Raw genomic sequence first — 25615 nt, 5'->3', positions numbered from 1 at the left:
GCCTTAAGGGTTACGAACTTCAGGTCAACCATCCTCAGTGGTTCGAATGGTGATACTGTCATTGCTTGGAGAACCGTAGTGAGGCTCCATGTCGGAAACCTGTGGACTACCGGGGGACGGAGATTCCCCGCACCCTTCAAAAACCTCTTAATTAACGGGACCTGGGAAAGTGGAAGGACCCTTCTCCCCAAATAATCGTGGAGAGGGCCGCCACTTGTCTCCTGAGGGTGCCATGTGACAGCCCCCTATCCAATCCATCTTGGAGGAACTCCAAGATGTGCGGTACAGAAGCCTCGCGAGTTTTCGCTCCTGAGACCCGGCACCACTCTGCAAAGACCCACCAGGTGGAATCATAAATCCTAGTGGTGGAACCCTTGTGCGAAGCCTCAATTGTGGATATCACCCTCTGTGAAAGCTGGGCAGCCCTTAGGCGTTCCTGCTCAATCTCCACACGGCTAGTTGCAGCCACTGTGGCTCGGGATGCACCAGGTTCCCCTGTCTGAGGTCCAAATCCCTCCACGGGATCCTCCACGGGTGTGACACTGACAGGTACATTAGGTCCGCAAACCACGCCGGGCGTGGCCAGTAGGGTACCACTAAGATGAGCTCCACCCTCTCTGATATCACTTTCCGAACTACCCCAGGGAGAGGGGGAATGGGAGGGAAGGCGTAGAGAAGGCCCTCTGGCCACGGAATCCGAAGTGCGTCAACTCCCTCCGTCCTCCGAGCCGGGAACTGAGAGAAGAACCGATCCACCTGAGTGTTCTGCAGTGTGACAAACATGTCCACTTCTGGATGGCCGAACCTGGAGCAGATGGCCTGGAACAGTTTTGGAGAAAGGCTCCACTCCCTGGGGTTGACCGTGGCCCGACTGAGATAGTCGGCTTGATGGTTGTTCACTCCTGTGATGTGCTCCGCCCTGAGCGATCGAAGATGCCTCTCCACCCAGGCGCCAAGTGCCATCGCCTGCGGGCGTAGGCATGACCTTCTTTTTATTCTTGTTTTCAACGAGGATTGGATACAACGGGGTACCGAAAAGGGATCCCCCGGAATGTGATGATGCTAGGTTCCACTTTGCCTTGTTGTCCGCTTGCCACCCCCTCAGCCATAGATGTTGGGAGGTCACCGAGGCCGCCATTGCCCGTGAAGCATACTTCATGGCATGCAGAGTGGCGTCCGCAGAGAATTGTGCAACAGCAACCAGCTTGTTGAGATCTTGATGAGTACGCACCTCCTCAGGCGGAATTCTTTCCTGCATCTGTTGTATCCAAAGGATAGCTGTGCGGCTGAAGAATGACGCAGAGGCAGCTGCCTTGATGGCCCACGCAGAAGACTGGAATGTTTTACGAAGGGTCAGCTCCGCCTTCTTGTCCTCGGCCTTCAAGTAATCAGCCACATCGCCGGACACCACTGTTGACGTGGAAGCCAATGCCACCACTGGAGGGTCCACTGTGGGCACCTGCAACGCCTCAGAGAAACTAGGTTCCATGTTAAAGAACCTCCTATCACTGCTGCTGGGGTTGGGAAATGTTCCTGGCTTTTTCCACTGCTTTTTAACTACCTCTAGGAACAACTTAGGGGCAGGGATGTCTTCCTTTGCTGAAGGAGGCTCTGAGTAAACTTGATTCTCCAGCTTTTTCTCTGGACCACCCTCCTTGGCACCCGACTTGGCGCCCTCCATCTCACCCAGTTGTACTGTGGCCCTGGCCTTGCGCAACAGTGACTTGAACAAATCCGGAGGAAATAGACCAGAGAATGCTGGTGCCTCAGGTTTTGAGGGATCTTCATCATCAGACATGTCTACCTCTCTCTGAACCTGATCCCCCGCCATGGAACCTTCACTAGCCAGATAAGGAGAAACAGGCCGGCGTACCTCCAAGGGAGAAGGTTTCAGCCTGATGGGAGCAGAGGCACCCACCCAGGGACCTTTGCCACCATTGTGGGTCGCACAAACCCCTTCTGTAACCCAGCATAAATTCCATGTGAAATTGCAGAGGAGATAAACCTATAAATGCTTGCTGGAAGCTGTTCCATGTCTCTAACGAAGGAATCCTCCTCCTCCTCTTGTGCACAGTCTTCAGACTGTGGGACCAATGATGGCCTGATGGGACTATCCCCCCTGGCCCCTTGCACTGAAAAGGATCCCTTAGATAGGGGCCCTGTTCCACCATGGAGAGTGGGGGAGAGGTGAAATGTCCCTGAGATACACTGGGGGATCCCCTGTGAGGAGATCTAGACCTGGATCTAATAGGTGATCTAGACCTCAAGGGAGAACTAGGCCTACCCCTCTGTTCTGCCCTGGACACCTGCTTTTCCAGGGCTCTGTGCCTCCTTTCCTCATCCTTCTGCAAGGTCTTGGAGGATTTTCCAGCTGTTGCAGTTTTTCGCAGTCTCACAGAGTCTGTGGGCCTCACTCGGGTCCCACTGGAGGTCCCCTCCCCAGGGGACAATGGGGGGAATCCATCTCTCCTCTGCATCTGACATGGCACCAGGTCGGGGCTCCACCAGGCTCAGCCCATCAGAAACAGCAGAGACCAAAAAACAGCTTCCCCCAATCACTCACGGCCTCCATGCGGCGAAATCAGCCTCTGGTAGACCTTTCCGGCCCCTTTTGCAAGCCGCGTGGCTGCCGGCAGCACCACACAGCCCGCCACGCAATCCTCACTGTCCCACACCGCTCTGAGTCTCCTGGCGTTGATCTGGACCTGCAAGGCCTTGCCGCCACTGCAGAAAGGATGGCCACCCAGGAAGGCAGGGATGAAAATGAGGCTTCGTAGTAGCCTCTGCCCCAGCCCATGCAGCCCGCAGGAATTGAGGCCCCAAAATGGCCACCGTAATGGCGTCCTGCCTCTAAAGCCCCAAGAAGCAACTTTTAAATCCCTTACCAATGGCCGGGAGCAAGCCACATCAAGGGAAGGTTTCCAGGTATCAGATGGAGGCATTGAGAAGAAGGCAGGGAGAAGGAATTTGCAGGATGGCACTGGATTGTTTTTGGAAGAATCAGGAACCAAAAGCAACCTTTCTTTCTTCGGCCAGAGAAAACTGAAACTGGGAACCAGCAGCAAGGAGCACAGAGGTGTGGCTTCAAATTAACTCTGTCTCGAGGCCAATTGAACATCACGATACCCAATCCTGGCTAATCCTCCAAAATTCCTCCGCAAAACATATTTGTTCAATGACATGCTACATGTACATGAAGAACAAACCAAGCCATTTTTCTAATGAAATGAAGTTTTGCCTTCTTTTTTCTTAATTAACCATGGGACTGTAATACAGAATAAATATAAAATAAATTTGTAAGGCATTGATACACTGAGCAAATACAAAGAGAGCAACATATTGGAAAGAAATGAAGTTTGTTATTTTGGCATATTTATCAATTCAGTAATAAATAAAAAAACTTGCCACTGAAATATTGCCACCTTCACACTTGAATTGGTTCTGCATAATATTATTAGTGGCCATTCATTGGTACTGCAGTTTTGGTAGCACCTGAGTCTCATCTAATCAGAAAAATGGAAAAGATTGCTATGAAAATGTTCAGACTCATACCATCAACACTTAAAATAATGTATCAATCAAATGTTAACTTTCACACAATTACTAAACCAATACTATAAATTATGACAATTCACTGGTACTTCTTTTAAAAAGTATAAGAATATATAATAGTTTCATATGCAGACATAACACCAAAATACAGATTAACAGTACATTAATCTGTATTTTGTTTTTCTTAGATGGAAAAGTCAATATGCATTACAAAGTTTATGCAATTAAAGTACATATTTTTTTAAAATTCAAGAATTTAATTTATTACATTCAGAGTTTAGCACAGCACACTCTGAAATGTAAGTTTTTGTAAGAGCAGATTCATTAAAGAAGCAATATACACAAGAGTAAGCAAAAAGTTTTTAAACAAAATAGAGTCTTATTATCATCAGATAAAGCAATTAAAATTAATTATTTCTTAGCTTTAAGCTTTTATCTTAAACAGATGATAGTGATGATGATAAAGTAGATAAAATAGCCATAAAATCTTGACTACAAGATAAAAATATGCTGCTAGAAATACCGGTTCTTGGAAAGGACAATACCCTAAATTGTGGCTCACATATCTAGATAAAATTCTTAGGAATGGAGGAAAATATAGGTGCCCCGGACAATGTTGCAGGACCCAACCCAAGTCAGTCACCAGAAGTGTTCAGATTTGTGCTGGAACCCATCCTCAGAGAACATCCTGGACAGAGAGAAATTTTGGGTGTAGGATGAGGGTGAAGGTTCATTCTCTGAGTTTGTGAGTTGGTTTCCAAACATTTCATTTCCAGGCTAGGTAACATCTTCAGCAGAGTTTAGGGGATGTCAGCGTTAGTGTTCTGTTTAAAAGGCAAGGGTGAAATCCAGCAGGTTCTGACAGGTTCTGGAGAACCAGTAGTGGCAATTTTGAGTAGATCAGAAAACCGGCAAATACCACCTCTGGCTGCTCCAGAGTGGGGTGGGAATGGAGATTTTGCAATATCCTACCCGCAGGAGTGGAGATGAGCTGTGAGTCATCAGTGAGACTTGTGACGGGTCTTGTGATGGATTGTGTGATAAGGAGGATCAGGCCAGGGTCACTGGGAGATGAACTGCTGGTAGAGGGTTACGTGGGTTGGTTGAGGCTGTCTGATTGGCTGTGCAGTTGATTTGGCTTCTGAGGGTTCATAGGCTGTTGTAGGTCAATGTGTCTGTTGATGGAATTGCTTGTGGAGTACCAGGCTTCAATGAATTCACGAGTGTGGCGGGTGGCAGTATGGCTGATGATTTTGTGTTGCTCCAATTGAACTGGTGCTGTTTGGTGTCGGTGTGGATAGAGATTAAGGATTTGGGATTGTGGCATTTGACTGCCAGCTAGTGTTTGTGGATCCTGGTTTTTAATTGATGTGATGTTTGTGCCATATAGAATTGATTGCAATGGTTACAGTTGATTTTGTAGATTACAAAATCTACAAGATTGTTTCTTTCAGACAGCCAGAATTCTCCAACCCCTATGAATAACAATAGCCCATAAACCCACAGTCACAATCTGCCATGAATTATCCAGAACCAAAGATAAAATACAGAGGGATGAAAGAAACGATGTCATCTACAAAATGTTTAAGTAACATGTTTAAGTGTGTTAATTATAACCATGTTTGAGGCACTTGCAGGAAAACAATAGTGGACTGAAACAATGCTTTTAAGGACAACAACAACCACAGCAGAAAGTAAAGCCGATGAATCGGATCCCTGAAGTCGGGGATTACTTGGGAGTTCTCCCTACAGATGCTCCCTGCAATGAAACTATGAAGAACTGTCTCCAGTGGATTTTAGAGTTCTGGGACCTGAGAGATCATCTTCCTCCAAGCTACTTTTCAGAGCCTTTAATACAATAATACAATAAAATAGCAGAGTTGGGAGGTACCTTGGAGGTCTTCTAGTCCAACCCCCTGCCTAGGCAGGAAACCCTATCCCGTTTCAGACAAATGGCTATCCAACATCTTCTTAAAGACTTCCAGTGTTGGGGCATTCACAACTTCTGGAGGCAAGCTGTTCCACTGATTGTTTTAGCTTTAAAAGGATCCTGGATATGCCCACTTCTCCTTTGAATCACCTTTACTGGAAATGGCTTGTAAATTGCTTCTTGGATATTAAGATCCTTCAGAAAGACCAGTTTCATTACATTGGGGAATTTTCCTTTAATCCACAGTGAAATAATCTTTATGTGAGTTTAAAGATTAAAGAAAAGCTTTTTTGCAGCAAAATAAGCAGCAAAAGGGTGATTAGAATGTTGATTTGGGAAAGCTTTTAAATGGACTAAGGGACAGATGGACTGGAAGTAATATTTTGAAATGCTTATAAGAATACTTCTTATAGTTTGTTTAAAAACATTAAAAATATATTTCTTAAGTGTTCTTACACTTAAGAGTTTAAGTGTAAGAAACATTTTCTTGCAAAATGTTCTGGATGGGAGAAAAACACGATGAGAGGAGATATTAAAGGTTGGTTACTAAAGAAAGAATTAAATATTACAGAATGGAGAAAAGTATTTTAACTCAGAAGAATTCAAGGATATTTGACAACCATGTACACAGAACATTTTTTCTAGACTGCCTGATACAATAAAACTGAGATTAAAAGAAGAGATAGAATAGGACGTAAATGAAAAGCAGACTGTTTTGGATATGGATTTAAAGTTGACAGAATACAAGAATGATGATGATGAAAGGTGAACCTGGCTGACGTTTTAATAGTTAAAATGGATACACACATATTAAACCAGAAGAGTGACTTGAATATGTAGGTTTTAACTTGGAAAAGTTAAAGTTCATATTATAAATAATTTGCATGTTATTGGTAAACTAAAATATGATTTATTACAAGAGGGACATTCATACACTGCCTATATTTATATTAAGAGTGCCTAATGATTAAAAACAAGATTAATATCCAATGAAAAATTGTAGTCTAAATATATTATTGTGCATAAATGACAACCCTTCTATCACGCTTAAGAAAACTGCTTAGATTGCACAGTTTGTAGGAAGTTTGATTATTTCTCATTATAATTAATGATCCTCCATACTTGAATGACAAGAATATTGCAAATGTGTTTTATGTATAGTGCACACTGTTATAAAAGTTGTATACTCACTACTTTACATTGTAGTGTCATTTCTTCAGTGTTGTCACATGAAAAGATATACTTAAATATTTATAAAATGTGAGGGGCTGTACTCCTGTGATATACTGGTAAATCATAATATCTACTGTTTTATTCTTATACTTGTTTGGCAGCATTTGAGAAATCTTCAGGAATGTCTTTCTGATTACAAAATATGTTAGACCATGTCTCTTTAATTTACCATATAGGTTTTAATAACTAAAGAAGTAGAAAACAAGTGAATTATATGATATGGATCAATAAAATACAGAAGGTAATTGCAATGAAAAAGTTAACATGGCTGTTTTAAATCACTAGTCAAACATAAAAACTATAAAGAACACTGTCTCTCAAAGTGTATTGTGTTTTGCACTCAATTTTCAATATTATAGTTATTCTTCAGTTTGAATCACAATTGTCTTATCTGTTTGTCTTGTTTTAATTCAGGTCTAAGTCTGAAACATGACTGCTGCTCTGATACCCAACCAATAATTTGAAAAGCTGTGGAAAAGGTACTGTTTTATGCAATATGCTCAGAAAGGATATCTCAGTCACTGATACAATATCTATTAAATATGAGACCTGGTGTCGTATACAAAATGGTTTATTAACTTCCTAGTTCCAATTCTGGAATCTTTATGCATCAGAGAGTACAACTTATTCAATTTGCTAGAAACTATAATATGAAAGATATTTAAACATTTGAGAAAGCTAATAACAATTTCTGAACTGATGATAACTATTTAACAATATTTCTAATTTTAAAAAGGACTGAAACAAATGAAAATAAAACAAAGTAGCTGCATATTTTATTTGCAAAGCTTTTCAGTGTTAAACAATTATATAAGATAGTAAATGTAAAAATTAATAAGATTTACCGTGTTTCCCCGAAAATACGACAGGGTCTTATATTTTTTTAAAGAATTTTATTGGTTTTTACAAATATTTATAGGAAGGGGGTAGGTAGATATACAAAATTTTGACAGCTACATCGTGCGAAAGGTCTCTTTTCTCACAACTTTTATTTTTGGGTTGCTCAGCGGCTGCTCCCTTGCGAACGGGCTCCCGAAGAGCTGGACACAGCCTCAAGGTCGAATGGCTGTGTTGCACTGTCACAGCAGCAACACAGCAGCCATGAGGTGATCAAGCTCACGAGCAGCTGCCTGGCAACCCCCCTTTCCAGCCGGATACAGCACTGCCGACCAACCTAGCAGTACCCGGAAGGCACCAAATAACGCGAGCGCCTGTTCGCCGCCCTCCGCCTCCTGCGGCTTGGTGCCTTCGGAATGCCCCTAGTTGAGTGAATGGGGCTCTGCATGGCTGGAGAGGGGGGTTGCACAGCGGCTTTTCCACTCCCCACTCGCGCAAAGGGCACCTCCGCTGCTGGCACCGCCCGCCGCTTGTTTTTTTTTTCAAAGCATGGAGGATGGATGCCGCTCTGGGAGTACGCTCTATGGTTGTACGATCTGCAGCCCACAAGGAGAAGGAACTTAGTTTTCAAATACTTTCAGAACACCATCAGAGTAGCAGTCATATGGATCTCTGATGGGATACCCTTCAAGCGGTCCGGGACTGTGACAGGGAAGATCTGTTTCAGATCTAGATCCTGATAGATGGCTTTCTTTATTTGGAGGAACCTGGACTCTGCCCTTTTTTAATGGGTACTCCAGAAGTGGTATTCTGCCGGTTTGGACCAGTTTGCCCGAACCAGTAGCAGAAATTGCAGGTGGCCTTGCCCACCCACCCCAGTTCTATGCCATCCCATTTAGGCATTTATTTTAGCCAAAGCGCATGCGCACATGCCCGAGCGCATGCGTGGATACATACAAACTCAAATTTGCGAACCAGTAGTGAAGGTAAGTGATTACAACTCAGTGCATCAAGAATATATATTTAAATAACAGAGCTGCATTACAATCATGCCTTCCAGCTTTAAACATTCAGATGCTTTTCAAAATCAGTTTTGCTCTTATAGTTTAATCTCCAAAATCTTCAGGACTTTCAAGATATTCAAAATTGCTATCAGAGCTCTGTCCTTATTTTGGGATAAAAAACATGACAGGAAAGAGCAACTAATGGTTGGAATGAGTAAAACCTACTGGTAAATATACAAGATAATTAGCCTCCAGAGGAAGGTTTTCTTCAGCTTTGATGGGGAATTTATTTAAATTATTCTTCACTTGGTTCATTTTAAGATCTTAATATTTTTGTGATGTAAAGTATAAAGTTAGAGTAAATTTAATTACAATAAACTATCCAGAATAATGTAAGCAATAGTATAGAACTATAGTTAAAAACATTTTTAAATGGAATGATGGGGAAAAGTGGAATGAGGTGCATATTTTGATTGGCAGTAAGTTGTTAGCAGATGTCCCAGTTTCCAAATATGGAAATATAAAAACCAGCAATGAGGGTATAGCCTTCTCATATCAAACTATTTATGTACAATATTAAAAGCAATCTTCTATCAGATGAATAATAGATATATATAGTAGATATATATTAGTAATTGTGAAAAGGCAAGCTATCTGAAAATTGCTCAACTTTTCAGAGTTTCAAATGATTAAAGGCTTGAGTAGTTTTAATGTATGTGCAATTAAAAAAATGAAAGTACAGATTCCTGGACTTCCAAACTTCACTAAAATCAGTGAAGAAGTTTTTGTAGTATGTTTTCTTAAAATTTGGGTTTCAATATAAAATAAGATTAGATGTAGAAAGAACACCCATTGGTCATATTTCATATATACATATCAAGGGTTTATGTATCTCTAAAGCAGATATGAAAGGAAAATGCAGAAAAAAACTGGTAATAGGAAGCTATGGCAGAAGAACTGTCTTTTTTCATAAATAAATAAATTGATACAGTTAATTAATTTAAATTAAAAGCACTATTCTAGCATTAAATACTTAGAATAAGATTGGTAAAGAATGAGTAAGTTGAGTCATGGGATAAATATGAAAATTAAGGATTTGTGTCCATTTGAGTGTGAGATGGGTGGTCTCCAAATTTGATTGATAAATATATAAATAAATAAATGCATAAATATTTATTATTTATCAATTAAATGCCCAATGGTAGCCTTATTGCAAGGTTTACTCTGATTTAAGGGAATATATGTCAGTCACTGTTTATATTACAACATCCTCTCTTACATACATATCCTGGTGCCATATTTCCATTATTCATTCAGTGGTACAGGAGCTTTAAAGAGTCTCTGAACAACACACATCTGCTCCCATTCTTCTGAAATCTAAATGATTAACTTAGTTTAATAACACATTAATATTTATTGTTACAATGCACATTTTATTAGGCTATAGAGCTTAGTTTTATTATTCTAATAATTTCATTGGAAAAACATTAACATATATCCTTACCTCCAAAGCAACCGATAGAGAAAAGCAGAAACATCAGTTTCCATGGGAATAACATCTCTGACTATGAGGTTAGTTGATGTCCAGCCTCAAATGTACACGTATTTGTCCACACAAAATCCTTAATCTGTTAAAACATGAATACAAAAATATTTTATTTGCCAGAGTCACAGTAAAGAATGAATATATATATATATATATATATATATATATATATATATATATATATATATATATATATATATATATATATATATATATATATATATATATATATATATATATATATATATGTACTATCAAATATTATAGATCGATGAAGACTATCTCCTGTTAAGATCCTAAAATTTAGACTACAAAAACCTTCATGACATGGAGTTATTCGATGGTTAGAAAATTATTTCCAATTTCATCCTGTCCCACCAGATCCAACAGAGTGAGTACATGATGAGTTGAGTCATCTAGGGGCTACATCTGGTAAACCCTAGGGCCTAAGGCCTTTTCTGTCTTGGCATTCACATTATGAAATCCTACCTACCTACCTAATTTGAAATGGAAACAACATGTATCCTACCTACCTACCTAATTTGAAATGGAAATAACATGTATGCAAACTATGCTGCTTGTGATTTAAGACTGAATGCTGGACCTTCAGAGAAGTTATGGAAAACTGAAGACAGCTCTGGAAAAGCAAAGCCAACATCTGTTCCAAAGACCACGTTACACAGGATTATCTATTAGTGCCTGAAATCCAAAAGGTAGACAAATAGAAAATCTTGGATTTACAGAAGAAACAGAACAGCACAGGACTCAGGTTAACAGAGTTTTCTACACTCTATTTAATTTTCAACATGTACTATGAACATGAACATGAGGACCTTACTAGGTGGGCAATATACATATCAAAATAAACTATATAGGATAAACAAAAAATACAATCCGTAAAGCAGCTTATTTTTGCTGATGCAGACCAGGGAACAATATCAAACATATAAGGGAAATTCAGAAAATTAAAAAGAGCAGCCTTGCCAACAAGATAGAACTTGAAGAACATAGTTAAAATTCTTCTGACATTTTACTCATTGGTTGTCTACTATAAGAAATGCTAATTATCTTCTCTAAAACAAAAGACCATTAAAAACAACTGACGCAGTCTGAGGAACCATAAAAATATCAGTTAGGAATTAATCAGTACGATTCAGTCATTAAATGAATAGAAGGTAAAATTAAGCTACAACTAAAAGAAGTTTTGTGCCCTAGTTAATTAGAATGATCTGAAACTGCACTTTCCTGTACTTTGAACTGAGATGAAGAAGAAAGCAAAATGGGTTAATCAAGTTGTAATTGATTAATTTTATAAGGAAATTGAACTAAAACAAAAGAATATTCACTGAAAACAAAGAGGAACATTTGGAGGTTTATAAACAGGAAACCTAAGAATAACAATTTGATGCAGTAATGCTTCACTAAAAAAAAAAAGAATTCAAGAACAAATAAACAAATCACTTGGATTTGGGCAACACTGAAACTGAGCAAATAATGATGCCTAAATAAAATTATGAATCAGGACTGGATCCTAATGAAGAATAAAATGAACCATGGCCAAGGGATAAGATTATTTAGATTTTTACTGTACTTGGTAAAATGAGCATCTATTTACCAAATAAATATTGCAACCACATGCATAACATTGGGCTGAGAATGCATGGATTTATTTAACTTTTCCTTATGCTAATTGTATTGTCTGACTTTGTAAGAGCTGACTTTGTAGGAGTTATAAGAAAGGGCAAGTATGGGGCAAGCCAATTGTACATGGATGTCAATCATGAATACATCACTAAGGGTAATGGTAGTGCTATCTAAAAAGCACAGAAATAAGGTAGGTGCAACAAGGGTGAGAAGAGTTGGGATGGTGGGGCATTGCTGTTAGCCAGCAGTGGGAGTGGGAAAGTAGGCAAGAGAGAATGAAAAACATCCCTGTTCTTGTCACACTCTTCACTCCTCAACAACAGCAGCATGTAATGCTAGCTCTGTGGTAGATCTTGATGACTGATATGGTTAGAATGCTGGGCTGACAATCAACAAGTCTGCAATCGACACCTGAGTGAGCTCCTATCCATCATTCCAGCTCCTGCCCACCAACCGTTTGAAAGCATGGGGACATGAAAGAGCCCTCAACCGGGCAATGGTGATGTCACCATCTAAACCTCTCAAGCTTCTCATTTCTTCTGACATGAAAGCAGAAGCAACAATGCCAGCCACATGAGGGCAGTGATTCTGTTGGCCTCATTCCTGAGGCACATTAAGAGAATGATAGTAAGAGGGGAGAAAAATGAAATATGTATTTCAAATATGGAAAGAAAGCACATCCTCTGGGACTGGATGGACGAATTCAGGTTGTACATTAATTTGAATGTCAAATGCAGTGTATTAGTAATGTTTATTAAAAATATTCTCAATATAGTCGGGCAATTGCCTAAAACAGGTTCAAATTCAAATATGACTGCAATCTGACTCTTGCAAACCTAAAATGTTGTCTGATTGAAGATAATTTGGCAACAAATTCTGCAAAAATCTTATGGTACAAGAAATAGTGCTGCAAAATGTTAGGCTTTTCATCTTCATATATTTAATTGAAATAAAACCTACTGACAATATTCAATGTTTTATCTGTGGCAGATTTTGATCCTAAGAGAACCCCTATTCTTTACTGAAAAATCATCAAGACACATAGAAGGTATAAAAATATTTTGGTATAAAAACCAAATTATTTCATGACAGTTTGCATCTATATTCAGCATTAATTTTATAAAAAAAAATTATGCAACTTTTTTCTAATTTAATGTCCTCCAAGATAGAAAAAAAAGTAATTCTAACTTATTGTAAATTTTATATTTTAGTGTGGCAAATTTGAAACTCTTTCCTAGTGCTAGATGTTAAAAGGGCTCAAAAAAATATCCAGCAAGTAAAATCATTGTCTGGCTGATAAACTGTTTGCTGCTCATAAGACGTCTAATCTTACAATTTAAAAAAAAAAATGTATTACTTGAACCCACAGTGAATGACTCCAAACATAATATTCATAATAAGATTGCATTTAGTAGTACTCAGCCTGCAAAATGAAAATCATTCAGGTATGCATTCAAATCTTTTTTTATTAAAAATATAAAAGGAGTACAGTGGTCTCCCCAAAATGTTTTCAATGAAGCCATGGTTCAGCCACGGTGCATAATCCCTTCAACAAACTTAATCAAGCTATTCTAATCTTAGGATTAATTTCATAAACTAATCACATAAGGGAAATTGCAAATAATAAAAATAGCTGCCATGAGGTAGATTTCCTCAGTCGTCCAACATATTTGTAGTTGTATTGCTTTCTATAGACATCTGGGAGAAATACATGGCACAAGGCTAAATTATTTGTGGGACCAGCTGTCTCCAATTATCTCTGCTCATCTCATGAGATCTGGCAGGGTATATAGCATGCTTCAGATCGCTTTTAGAAAAAGGAAAAAAAAAAGACACCTAGCAGGATCCAGAAAATATGCCTTCTAGCATCGTCTATGGCAAATGCCCTACCAAGTTCAGGCAGCCCTGAATCTACTGATCTTTTGAAAGCCCTAAGACCATAACCCTTTTCCCAGACACTGATCCAAATTGTGAGATGAAACTGGCCAGAATGAAAGATATCTGTGTGGTCTATTCAATGGCTGGCTTAAATTATTCAATTATTCTGGAGGTTTTTTAGAATCTGGGTATTTGTTGTGCTTTGCTTTTAGTTCCTTTCTTTTTTATGCTTCCATCTAATTATAAGCTGCCCAGAGTCACCAGCTGTTCATCCTCCTGTTTTGTTAGATTTTGAAGCTACAATTATGGGTAATACTACAGTGCAAAGATTCTCCTTGAATTATTCAAAGCAGTGAATATCCAAGGATGGGAGACTTTTTAAGTTGGCCCTTATCTTTGTCTTACACTGACATTCATCAGAGGACTACAATTCTATTTAACTTCTTCAAAATATGTTCTTCTTCTGTTAAAAATGAGTGGCCACATACTTATAATAATGAGATTCACTGGGGCAAAAGATCTATTCTATTATATTTGACTCCCAACATATGAAAAATTAATTTGCAGGATCAATAAGTATACCTTTTACTCTAGTTTTACTGCAAAATTCCCTAATTTTTCAAATGTATTTGAAAAAGAGTATGTTTGTACAATTGCTACTCCAACATTCCTATGTACCGTATTTTTCGCCCTATAAGACGCACTTTTTTACTCCCAAAAAGAGGGTGAAAATCTGGGTGTGTCTTATAGGCCAAATGTAGCCACCTGGGCAGTGGTGGGTTTCTGCGGTTGGTCAATGAACCCGGAAGCTCCGCCCCTGTCACTCACTCGCAAGTCCTTGGTGTTTTTTTGCATCGGGGCTTGCTGCAAAAGAGAGGGAGCAAAGACCTTTTCTCTCTCTCCAACGTTCTTTCTTTCTCTTTCTATCTTTGTCTCTCTCTCTCCCTTCCTTCCTTTCTCTCTTACTCTTTCTTTCTCACTCTCCCCCCCCCTCTCTCACACACATACGTACCTTCCAGTTGGCAAAAATTTCTGTTTTGCCAGCTGGGAGGCTGGCAAAGAAGCCTCGTTTTCCCTGCCGCCCGTGGCACTTCACTTGCTGCAACTCGGACAATGGGGAGGTGGGAGTAGCGTTGTCCGGGTTGCAGCAAGAAGAAGGATCGGCTGCGGGAGTCCGGCAGAGCAGCGTGCGGAGCCGCGCGGAGCCCCGGGGAGACGGGCTCTGCGCGCTGCTCTGCCGGTCTGCCGATCATTATTTATTTCTTGGATTTCTAAACCGCCCCCTCTCCCAAAAAGGGACTCGGGGCGGTGTACAGTCAAATGCAGATAAAAATACAATAATATAAAACAGTTAAATACATTTGGATGGAGGAGATAAGGCTGTACAAGAAATAAATATACTATAGAAACCCTAAAAACATCCCCAATTAAAATACCCAAACCCAATTAAGATATATCCCCGGGAGGTAAAACTAAGAGAGTGCCAGGCCAGCTGATTGAAATAGGTGAGTCTTTAATTTTTGACGGAAGGAACGGAGGTCGCTGGTAGTTCGAATATCAGGGGGGAGGTCATTCCAGAGGGTTGGGCCCATCACAGAGAAGGACCTACTCCTAGGTGTCGCCCGCTGGCATTGCCTAGCGGACGGCACCAGAAGGAGTCCCTCCCTGTGTGAGCAGATAGGTCGCAGGGACGTGTGTGGTAGGATGCGATCCTGCAGATAACTAGGTCCTATGCCATGGAGCGCTTTAAAGGTGGTAATCAATACCTTGAAACGTACCCGAAAGGCCACAGGTAGCCAGTGCAGCTCGCGCAGGAGAGGTGTTACGTGGGAGTAACGTGTACTCCCCATGATAACCCGCGCGGCTGCGTTCTGAACTAACTGCAGTCTCCGGATGCGTCCCAAGGGAAGCCCCATGTAGAGGGCATTGCAGTAGTCCAGGCGAGACGTCACCAGCGCATGAGTGACCGTGCGCAGGGCACTCCGGTCCAGTAGGGGGCGCAATTGGCGCACCAGGCGAACCTGGTGGAACGCCCCCCTTGCCACGGCTGCCACATGGTCCTCCATTGACAGCCGGGCATCAAGGAGGACGCCCAAATTGCGCGCCCGCTCCACAGGGGACAGTTGTTCGCCCCCTATGGCCAGCGATGGTGTCAGCTGGCTGAACCGAGGTGCCGGTACCCACAGCCACTCGGTCTTGGAGGGGTTGAGTTTGAGTCTGTTGTCCCCCATCCAGACCCCGACGGCTTCCAAACACCGGGACATCACTTCGACAGCCTCGTTGGGGTGGTTTGGGGTTGAAATGTACAGCTGAGTATCATCAGCGTACAGGTGGTACTCAACCCCAAAACCACGGATGATCTCACCCAGCGGCTTCACATATGCGTTGAACAGGAGAGGCGAGAGGACCGACCCCTGTGGCACTCCACAAGTGAGTGGCCTCAGGGACGACCTCTGCCCCCCTGTCAACACACATTGCTTCCGGTCGGAGAGGTAGGAGCCGAACCACCGCAAAACGGTGCCTCCGACTCCCATCCCCTCCAACCGGCGCAATAGGATACCATGGTCAATGGTATCAAAAGCCGCCGAGAGGTCTAATAGGACCAGGATAGAGGAACAACCCCTATCTCTGGCCCTCCAGAGATCATCAACCAACGCGACCAAGGCTGTCTCTGTGCTGTGCCCGGGTCGGAAGCCGGACTGGCGTAGGTCTAGATAGTCGGATTCGTCCAGGTGTCGTGGGAACTGCTGCGCCACCACATTCTCAACAACCTTCGCCAAAAAGGGGAGGTTGGAGACTGGACGGTAATTAGCTAGCTCCATTGGGTCGAGTGAAGGTCTCTTGAGCAAGGGTCTCACCACCGCCTCTTTCAAGGCGGTTGGTAAGTATCCCTCACCCAATGAGGCGTTCATCAGGCCCAGAAGCCAGCCTCGTGTCACTTCCCAGGCTGCCAGTACCAGCCAGGAGGGGCACGGGTCCATTGAACATGTGGTGGGCCGCAGCCGTCCACGCAACCTGTCCAAATCCTCGGGGGCAACAGAGTCAATTTCCTCCCAGAATGGTCTCTCAAGACTCGCTGTTGATGGCTTGTCTGGTCCACTGACGGAGGTCCATACGCTCCGGGTCTGATCAATTTTGTCCTGGAGATATTCCCCAAACTCCTCTGCTCTTCCCTGTAAGGGTGTCTCCCGCGTCCCCTGCGATAAAAGGGAGCGGGTCACCCGAAACAGGGCGGCAGGGCGGTTATCCGCGGACGCAATAAGGGCGGCACAATATCTACGCTTGGCCGCTCTTATTGCCACAAGGTAAGTCCGCAAATAGGCTCTTACCTGTGTTCGGTCAGATTCGGAGCGTGAGGACCTCCACCTGCTCTCTAGACGTCTCCTGTGGCGCTTCATCACCCTTAGCTCCTCAGTAAACCAAGGAGCCCGGGTGGGTCGATGCCGCAGGAGAGGTCACAAAGGCGCAACCCGGTCCAAGGCCCCAGTCGTCGCCCTTTTCCAGGCAGTCACTAGGTCCTCGGAGCGGGAGCGGGACAGGGCTACAGGTATTGGCCCAAGCTCCGTCTGGAATCTGTCCGATTCCATCAGGTGCCTGGGGCGGTACCAGCTTGTAGAGTCTGGTTCCGCCTGCTCGCGGTGGGGGATAGCGCCAGGGAAGTCCAGCCGGAGGGATGAGTGATCTGACCATGACAGGGGCGTGATGACTAAGTCCCGTATTCCCAGATCACTCGTCCACTGTTCAGATACAAAAATGAGGTCCAGTGTGTGGCCCCCTTCGTGAGTGGGGCCCTGAACTAATTGGGTCAGGTCCATGGCCGTCATGGAAGCCATAAACTCCTGAGCCACCTCGGAAGCCGCTCCCGTTGACGGCAAGTTGAAGTCCCCCATGACCGAAAGTCTGGGAGTCTCAACTGCTGTCGCTGAGATTAGCTCGAGGAGCTCGGGCAGGGCTGCTGATGCATAGCGAGGAGCCAAGTATACAATCAGCAAGCCCCACTGCCTCCCTGGGCCCCAGTTCACACCAAGGGACTCACACCCGGGTATCTGAGGGACAGTGAACTCCCTCGGCTCTAAACGTTCCCGAATAACCACCGCCACCCCACCACCCTTACCCAGGGCCCGGGGCTGATGGAATGCCCGGAAACCTGGTGGGCACATTTCCACGAGGGGTAAACCACCCTCGTGGCCCAACCAGGTCTCCGTTATCCCTGCAAGGTCTAGCTCCCCCTCTGAGATCAACTCATTAATGAGGGGGGCCTTGTTGGTAACAGACCTTGCATTGCAAAGCATCAGCCGCAGGCCCTGGCTCTGTAGTTCCTGTCCACCTAGACTGCAGGGGTTGGTACAAGCGACCGGGGGTAACCAGCAGCCACGGTCTCCCAACCGACCTTGGGATCTTATCCTGTCCTCGCATCCCCTCCTCCCCGCGACCGTTGTAATAGGACAACCCTCTGCTCGAGTGACCTTTATTTTCCCCCCCTCTACCGCATCCCCGTCCTTCCTAGACTCACCTGTTTGTCCGGCACTGGCTCTCCTCCCGGTCTGATTGGCCCTCCCCCCCCACCCTGGAACCCCCTAAAAAAGATAAAAAACATTTTACTAAAAATCCCCTTAACTTCCGGTTCCTGCACCTCTCGGGTCCACGAACCCGTCCTCGAGGCGGGCCCTTGAAAGAGCCAAGGGCCAAACCTGCGAGAGAGGGGCCTCCCGCAGGCGGAGCAAGTCTAACCTCGAATAGGTTATTATCAAAATTCCAGTGGGGGTTAAGGTGCTGTAGATGGTAAAAATAAGTCAGTATGGGGGGGGGGGTAAAAGGCATTAGTCCCATAGGTCAGTGGGGGGGGGGTAAGAGGCATTGTCCTGGATAATTCTTCAGTAAAGAGTGGGGGGGAGCAGATGTCCAGATGATAAGATTAGACGGATATGGTGAAGATGGAAAAAATGGTAGAAAAAATGGGTGATAGCCCCAGCTGGTAAATGGTAAGATAGTAAAATAGATGATAACCCTCCATAGTCTTAGATGGTCCTAGGTGGGCATAGGCTCAGGAACAGAGATTCAGGGTCCTTGGTGGGTGGGTGGGCAGTCTTGGCCCAGGTATCCAGATAACCATAATCCCAGGCAGCCTTCCAGCCTCTCCATGGTCATAGGCCCAGTCCATGGCCCTAGGCCAGATCTTCCAGAGGCCTCAGATGATCCAGGCCCCCCCAACCACCATAGATCATCCGCTGACCCCTAAAGAAGGATCGGCTGCGGGAATCCGGCAGAGCAGCGTGCGGAGCCACGCGGAGACAGGCTCTGCGCGCTGCTCTGCCGGTCTGCCAATCATCCGCTGACCCCTAAAGAAGAAGGATCGGCTGCAGGAATCCAGCAGAGCAGCGTGTGGAGCCGCGCGGAGACGGGCTCTCCCACAGCCGATCCTTCTTCTTTAGGGGTCAGCGGATGATCGGCAGACCGGCAGAGCAGCGCGCAGAGCCCGTCTCCCCGGGGCTCCACATGCTGCTCTGCCGGATTCCCGCAGCCGATCCTTCTTCTTTAGGGGTCAGCGGATGATCGGCAGACCGGCAGAGCAGCGCGCAGAGCCCGTCTCCGCGCGGCTCCACACGCTGCTCTGCCGGATTCCCGCAGCCGATCCTTCTTCTTGCTGCAACCCGGACAGCGCTACTCCCACCTCCCCATTGTCCGAGTTGCAGCAAGTGAAGTGCCACGGGCGGCAGGGAAAACGAGGCTTCTTTGCCAGCCTCCCAGCTGGCAAAACAGAAATTTTTGCCAACTGGAAGGTACGTATGTGTGTGTGAGGGGGGGGGGAGAGTGAGAAAGAAAGAGTAAGAGAGAAAGGAAGGAAGGGAGAGAGAGAGACAAAGATAGAAAGAGAAAGAAAGAACGTTGGAGAGAGAGAGACACAAGAAAGGAAGGAAGGAAAGAAAGGAAGGAAGGAAGGAAGGAAGGAAGGAAGGAAGGAAGGAAGGAAAGAAAGAAAGAGGGAGAGAGAGACACAAGAAAGAAAGGAAGAAGGAAGGAAGGAAGGAAGAAAAAGAAAGAAAGAAAGAAAGAAAGAAAGAAAGAAAGAAAGAAAGAAAGAAAGAAAGAAAGAAAGAAAGAAAAAGGAAGAGAACTTATGATCACAATTGAGCCCAAAGTTTTGGTTGCTAAGCAAGAGCATTGTTAAATGAGTTTCATTCATGAGTTTTTACAATCTCCTTTCCAGCAGCATTCACTCAAACCAGATGCATATGAGGGGGTTAGAGACCACCAGATGAAATATGGGGGTTAGAGAGCACCAGATGAGATATGAGGGGTTATGAGACCACTAGATGAAATATGGCTGGATAAGAGAGCACCAGATGAAATATAAGGGGGGAGGGGAAATGAAGAACATATTGGTAATATTGACAGTTCTTTCATTTCTGGATTTCTTGCTGTTTCTTGCTCTGACTGTTAATGAGAGTAAAGATAGTTCTTAATAAGTTACATGATTGACATAAAATTGTTCTTAAACTGCTGTTAACTTTATACAGTTGATATAAAATATTTTACTATAGTATTTGGTTCATAATCTTTTTTGTCTAGATTTTCCTCCTTTAAAATTGGGTGCGTCTTGTATTCCGGAGCGTCCTATAGGGCGAAAAATACGGTACTTGTACTATGTAACTTTGGTTCCTGCAGCTCAGACTGCAAACAAAATACCATTATCATCAGTCTGAGCAAGAATTTAAGTGTTGGGGATATGTGAAACTTTGATGATTTTTTTTCAGTTTTGACTAATGAAATGAATGGAAATAATGCAAATAATAATGCAATTAATTGAAGAGGAGCTTCTCTTCAAAGTGCCAGATTTTGGAACAGCTGCCATTTTGATCCACATATTAAAAGGAAAGGCACATGTGATCCTTTCTCCTTGGTTGTGTGCTTAATTAAGCAATTATAGTTTTACTAAACAAAAATTTAGACCACATGTTAAACATCCCTATGGAAATACATCTTCCTGTGATCTAAACACGGAATATTTAAATCATTACCTGTGGCAAAAACTTATCTCTTTCTCCTATACATGGGGAAAAGGCATTTTATGCTCATACATACACTAGAAGAGAAAAGAGAAGACAAACAACACCTCACTGCCTCTAAAATTTGCAGGCTCGTTCACATAACAGTAAATAATGATCTAAAACTAATTGTTCAGATTTGTGATAGTGGTGATAATAAATAAATAATAATTCCTTATTTGATGGTAATTGTTCAGAGCTTAAGGTAATTGGTTACCAGTATAAGAGCTTTTCAAATATTTTATAAAATGATTTTTCTGACATATATTTTCTCTTATAGTTTATATATGGCAATCTCCTAAGTCCTAAAAGTCTCCTAGCCCTTAGAAGCTTTCTTGGACAAGAGGTGTGTTGAACCCCCCCCTCCCCCCCAAAAAAAGCTAAAGTTGGATTTGTAGAGGATAAAAGCCATGGGACAAAAATCTTTGCATTTTCCCTCAGAGGGATACATACTCCCTGGACCTCTGACCTACAAGAAAGTAAAACTTAAAATGGAATTATCTTTCTTTGACCTTTATGAAGTTAGATCAAAATTACATTGGTTTCCTTTTTGAAAATTGTTTCCATAGTTTTCAGATTACAAAGCTTACATTGTAGAAATTAGTTTGAAGTCAACACAAATGTGTATCTTTTTGTCAGGCCTGCAGTTATATTCCTTTTTAGGAGCTTTGGCCTGGCACACTCTCTATTATTTCATTATGCTGTTTCATTAGTGTAGTAATTGGAAGGGGGGAATAGAAAGGAGTAGAATTGTGGAATGTGTTGTTGTCATTCTTTTCTAGAAGCCAAAGTCATCTTTTGTCTCCGCACCTCGACACCTGACCGGAACCAACTGGGTGGAGATGCCAGCGTGGCCGAAGAAGATTGGACCATGTGATGGATTTACGGGTGTGGGGATAAGATCATGAACTTTCAACGGGGTGGAATCCCAGGAAGTTCTTCAGATTTTGGATTTTTCACAGATGTGCCAACATGTCTGTCTTATTAAATTAGAACTTTAAGGATACCTCTGCCTTGGACTCTGATTTAATTCTGCATGATATTTGGAACGCTGACACTTTTCTAAAAATAAGCTACAGGTTATGTAACACTCACAATTGTTATAATGCATTAGTTAGTTAAACATTGCACACACATTTTTTTTTAGACATAAGTGGGTATTTCGCCCATCCAGTAGCAATCCAATCTTACTAAGTTCTTAGTTTTACTTTGGATTCCAACAAAACCCGCCATTAAAGTAAATATATAGCCATTGGATTGCCTCTTGTTTAATAAATGTATATTTAGGATTGCAGCCTACAAGTACAGATGGTTGCATTAATGTTAAACCAATCTATTAGTTTACAAATAGTAGAAAAGGTGCAGAGGATTGCTGTCCTGAGATAATACCATGAAACTGAGTGAAACCCCCTCTCTTAAGAAAAAAAAAAAACTGAAATCATTCCCTTTTTTCTCTCCCATCTCTTTTTCCATTTCTTCATTATAAAAAGGTTTGAAATTGGAAGGATTTACAGCCAGCAACTACTCAGTCAGTATATAAGTTTTACCATGAAAATATTGATCTGCTTGGAAATTGATAGTTATATATCAAAAGAAAACAACTACTTCCTCCCCAAAAAGCTAGATGAAGGGCCTACGCTGCACAAGCCACATTCAAAACCCAGGGTCTACCCAAGTCTCGTTTATACATAGCAGGTTAGCTGCCTCATTCAAATTTATTACATGCCAACCCAATAAAGGTAGACCTCAATTTATGACTATAATGCTTCTAAAGTAATAATATTTTGAATCTCAGGTAAAACTCAAGAAATATAATCAAAATACATAAGGATCCTAAAGTCTGACAAAGGGGGTCTGATGCTTTCTGTTAGATTGGGTAATGGATAGACACACAGAGGCTTAACGGTAACAGCAGCTCTTTATTAAGTACAACAAGTGAGAACAATCCAGTGAAGGTTGAGTCTGACAGCAACCCTTTTATAGGGAACTGTCAGATCCTTTGACCAATAAGATTAACCCAGTTTGAAATGTGCGTGATGGTGGAGTCCTTCGCAGAGTGACCAGCAACGTCAATGGACGAGACATGCCCAGTCTCCAGGCAGTCAATGAAGAGGACTGGCATCTCGGGGGTAGGGTCAGCAAGAAGTTCAGGCAGCGGTCAGCAGCTGAGAGCGTCAGCATGTCCTAAAGTGGAGCCTGGTCGGTGGATGAGGCGGTAGGAGTAGGCAGCAAGGAAAATGGTCCATCTGGTCATGTGGGGTGATAAAGACACTGGGGTAGGTCGGTCCCCACCCAGTAAGCCCAACAATGGCTTGTGGTCTGTAATCAGTTCGAAGTCCCGTCCATAAAGGTACTCATGGAACCATTTTACTCTGGCCACTGCAGCCAAAGCCTCACGGTCCAGCTGGCTGTAGTTCCGCTCTGCTGCGGACAAGGTCCTAGAGTAAAATGCAATAGGGGCTTCAGTTCCGTTGGGCATGCAGTGGCTGAGGACGGTGGTGACGCCGAACGGGGAAGCGTCGCAGGTCAGCCCCAACGGCAGGGTCTGGCTATACTGAACGAAGAAATAATCCGCCGACAGGGAGTTGTTTTACAGCTGCGAATGCAGCAGCCTCGGCTTTGCCCCAGGACCACTTCGTGTTCTTAGTCAGGAGACGGTGTAGGGGCTCAGCAATGGTGGTTTTCTGTTTATGAAAGATGCTGTAGAAATTAAGGAGCCCGAGGAACGCCTGCAGCTTGGTTTGATTGTGAGGTGTGGGGTCATCCTGAATTGCTTTGATTTTTTGTGTTGTCGGGTGAATCCCAGAGCCGTCGATTAGGTACCCTAGGAATTCAACCCTTGACACACTGATTTGGCATTTCTCTTTTTTGAGATGGAGGCCTCTGTCTCTAATCCGAGCCAAAACTGTGCAAAGACGTTTTAACTGTTGTGCCTCGTTTGCAGCCAATACCAAGATGTCATCGAAATAGGGGACTCCTGGAATCCCCTGCAAAAGCTGTTCTATGACCCTTTGGAACAGTCCAGGGGCGATACTAACACCGAATTGCAGGCGGTGACATTTGAATGCACCCCCGTGCGTCACAATGGTTTGGGTCTCCGCCGTAACGCTATCTACAGTCAATTGTTGGTATGCCTGCACAATGTCCAATTTAACAAATACTTTGCCGGGGCCTAAAGAATGTAGTAGATGCTGTACAATGGGTACAGGTTAAGTGCTTTGGTGTAACGCTTTATTGATTGTGCATTTGTAGTCCATGCAGATGCGGACAGACCCATCAGATTTGATAGGTGTCACTATAGGGGTCTCCCAGCGTGCGTGATCAACCAGATCTAGGATTCCCTGGCCTACGAGCTTGTCAATTTCCCTGTCAATTTTTGGGTGGAGAGCAAAAGGTACTCTCCTGGGTTTTAGCCTTATTAGGGCTATGTTGGGGTCCAAACTAAAACAAATTGGAGTCCCCCACATACTTACCCAGACCGGTGCCGAAGACGTCCTCGAATTCCTTAAGGATGGCTTCAGCGCCGTTGTCTTTCAAGGCGTTGATACCGGTCACCTCTGGGCCCAGGGCTTGGAACCAATCTAGCCCTAAGAGACTCTGCAGGTTGCCGCTGACCACTGTCACTGGGAGTTTCCCGCTAAGCTGCTCGAAGTTCACCTGGAAGGTGCCTTGGTCCACGATGGGGACCCGGTTTCCCTGGTAATCGTATAGGCGGATGTCAGGGATGCAAATATGCTGCTTCTTGAGGCTAGGGATAGCCTGTTTAAGGGTAGACCACGGTATGATGGTCAGTGATGACCCAGTGTCGATCTCCATCTCACATGGAGAGTCCTCGATGAGGACTGTGACCTTCAGCTTTTTTGGCTGCCTAGTGCGGACTTGGCCGATTGATGTATGGTGGGTGACTCTGCTGTCACCCTCGGAGCACCGTGGTGGCTTCTTCCAGGCCCCTTGGCTGGGCCTCGGTTGGCGGTTTGGTGTGCTTCTAGGCTGCCAGGCAGTGGCAGGGAATTCGCTCCGGCACATCTTGGTGATGTGCCCCTTTCCTCACAGCGCTGACAGTTTGGGTTGTCAAGCCGCTCTGGCATGGTCTCCTCCGCAGCTTGCGCAAGGTGGGAGACGCTGTCTGAATTTGCGTGATGGCAGGGCGCGGTTACTGTGCATGCGGCAGCTGTCACCTTCTCATTCTGAACTCTTGGGCGATGCAGCCTCGCGATGTACGCATGTTTTTCCGTGATTCTTGTGGTGCACTTTGGCACTGCAGAGTCTCAGTCGATTTGACGGCTGATTCTGACGCCCTGGCTTCCTCCAAGGAAATCTGCAGAGTGAGGTTAGATTTAACGTGTAACCTCCTATGTAAGTTAATGTCCCGTACACTGCAAATTATGCAGTCCAGGATCAGCTTGTCTAGGTCTCGGAATTCGCAGTACGCTGCGGCCTTGCAGTGTGCAGCAACGTACTCGTTAATTGACTCGCCCTCCTTCTGATTTATGATGTTGAATTCATGCTGGCAAACATGCTTGGACGGCTTGGGTCCGTAATGAGACCTAAGCATCTGCTGGAGCATGGACCAGGCAACTGATTGGAGTGGTGTCAGTTCAGAGAGGTCTTTTGCTGTCTCGAACACTTCCCGACCACAGTACCTGAGGAATATGTTCTTCTTGCGGCCTTCAGAAAGGCCCATGAGGTCATTTGCCTTGAGGAAACAGTCAAATCGTAGCATGTACAAGTCCCAGTGCTTGGTGACTAGGTCATACAGAGTTGGTGGGGCGTGCATGACCATTTTGTGTTCAGAGGGCGTTTTGAGTTTGCAGCTCAAAAATGGCTGCTCGAAGCCGCTCTGAGCTCCAGGCCAGATGTACTTGTTGGATTGCTACGCTCTTTTTTGGTTCGCCTAGTTGCCTTCCAATCCCATCCTCGTCGCCAGTGTTAGATTGGGTAATGG

General features: G+C 43.7%; 1 protein-coding gene across 1 annotated transcript in view; it reads right to left on the bottom strand.

The window, feature by feature from the left end:
- The window catches only part of LOC309399729 (contactin-3-like), a 239464-nt gene that overhangs the window by 169702 nt on the left and 44147 nt on the right, over positions 1-25615 (bottom strand). Inside the window, exon 2 of the mRNA XM_081967803.1 lies at positions 10061-10184. Coding sequence (XP_081823929.1) covers positions 10061-10115 — 55 coding nt within the window. The 5' untranslated portion in view covers positions 10116-10184. The remainder of the gene's footprint in view (positions 1-10060; positions 10185-25615) is intronic.

This window comes from Natrix helvetica (genome assembly GCF_964273705.1).
Source record: "Natrix helvetica genome assembly, chromosome: 1".
NCBI classification, from domain to species: Eukaryota; Metazoa; Chordata; class Lepidosauria; order Squamata; family Natricidae; genus Natrix; species Natrix helvetica.
Note: the sequence above shows the minus strand (reverse complement) of the source record. Positions and strands in the feature narration are given on the sequence as shown.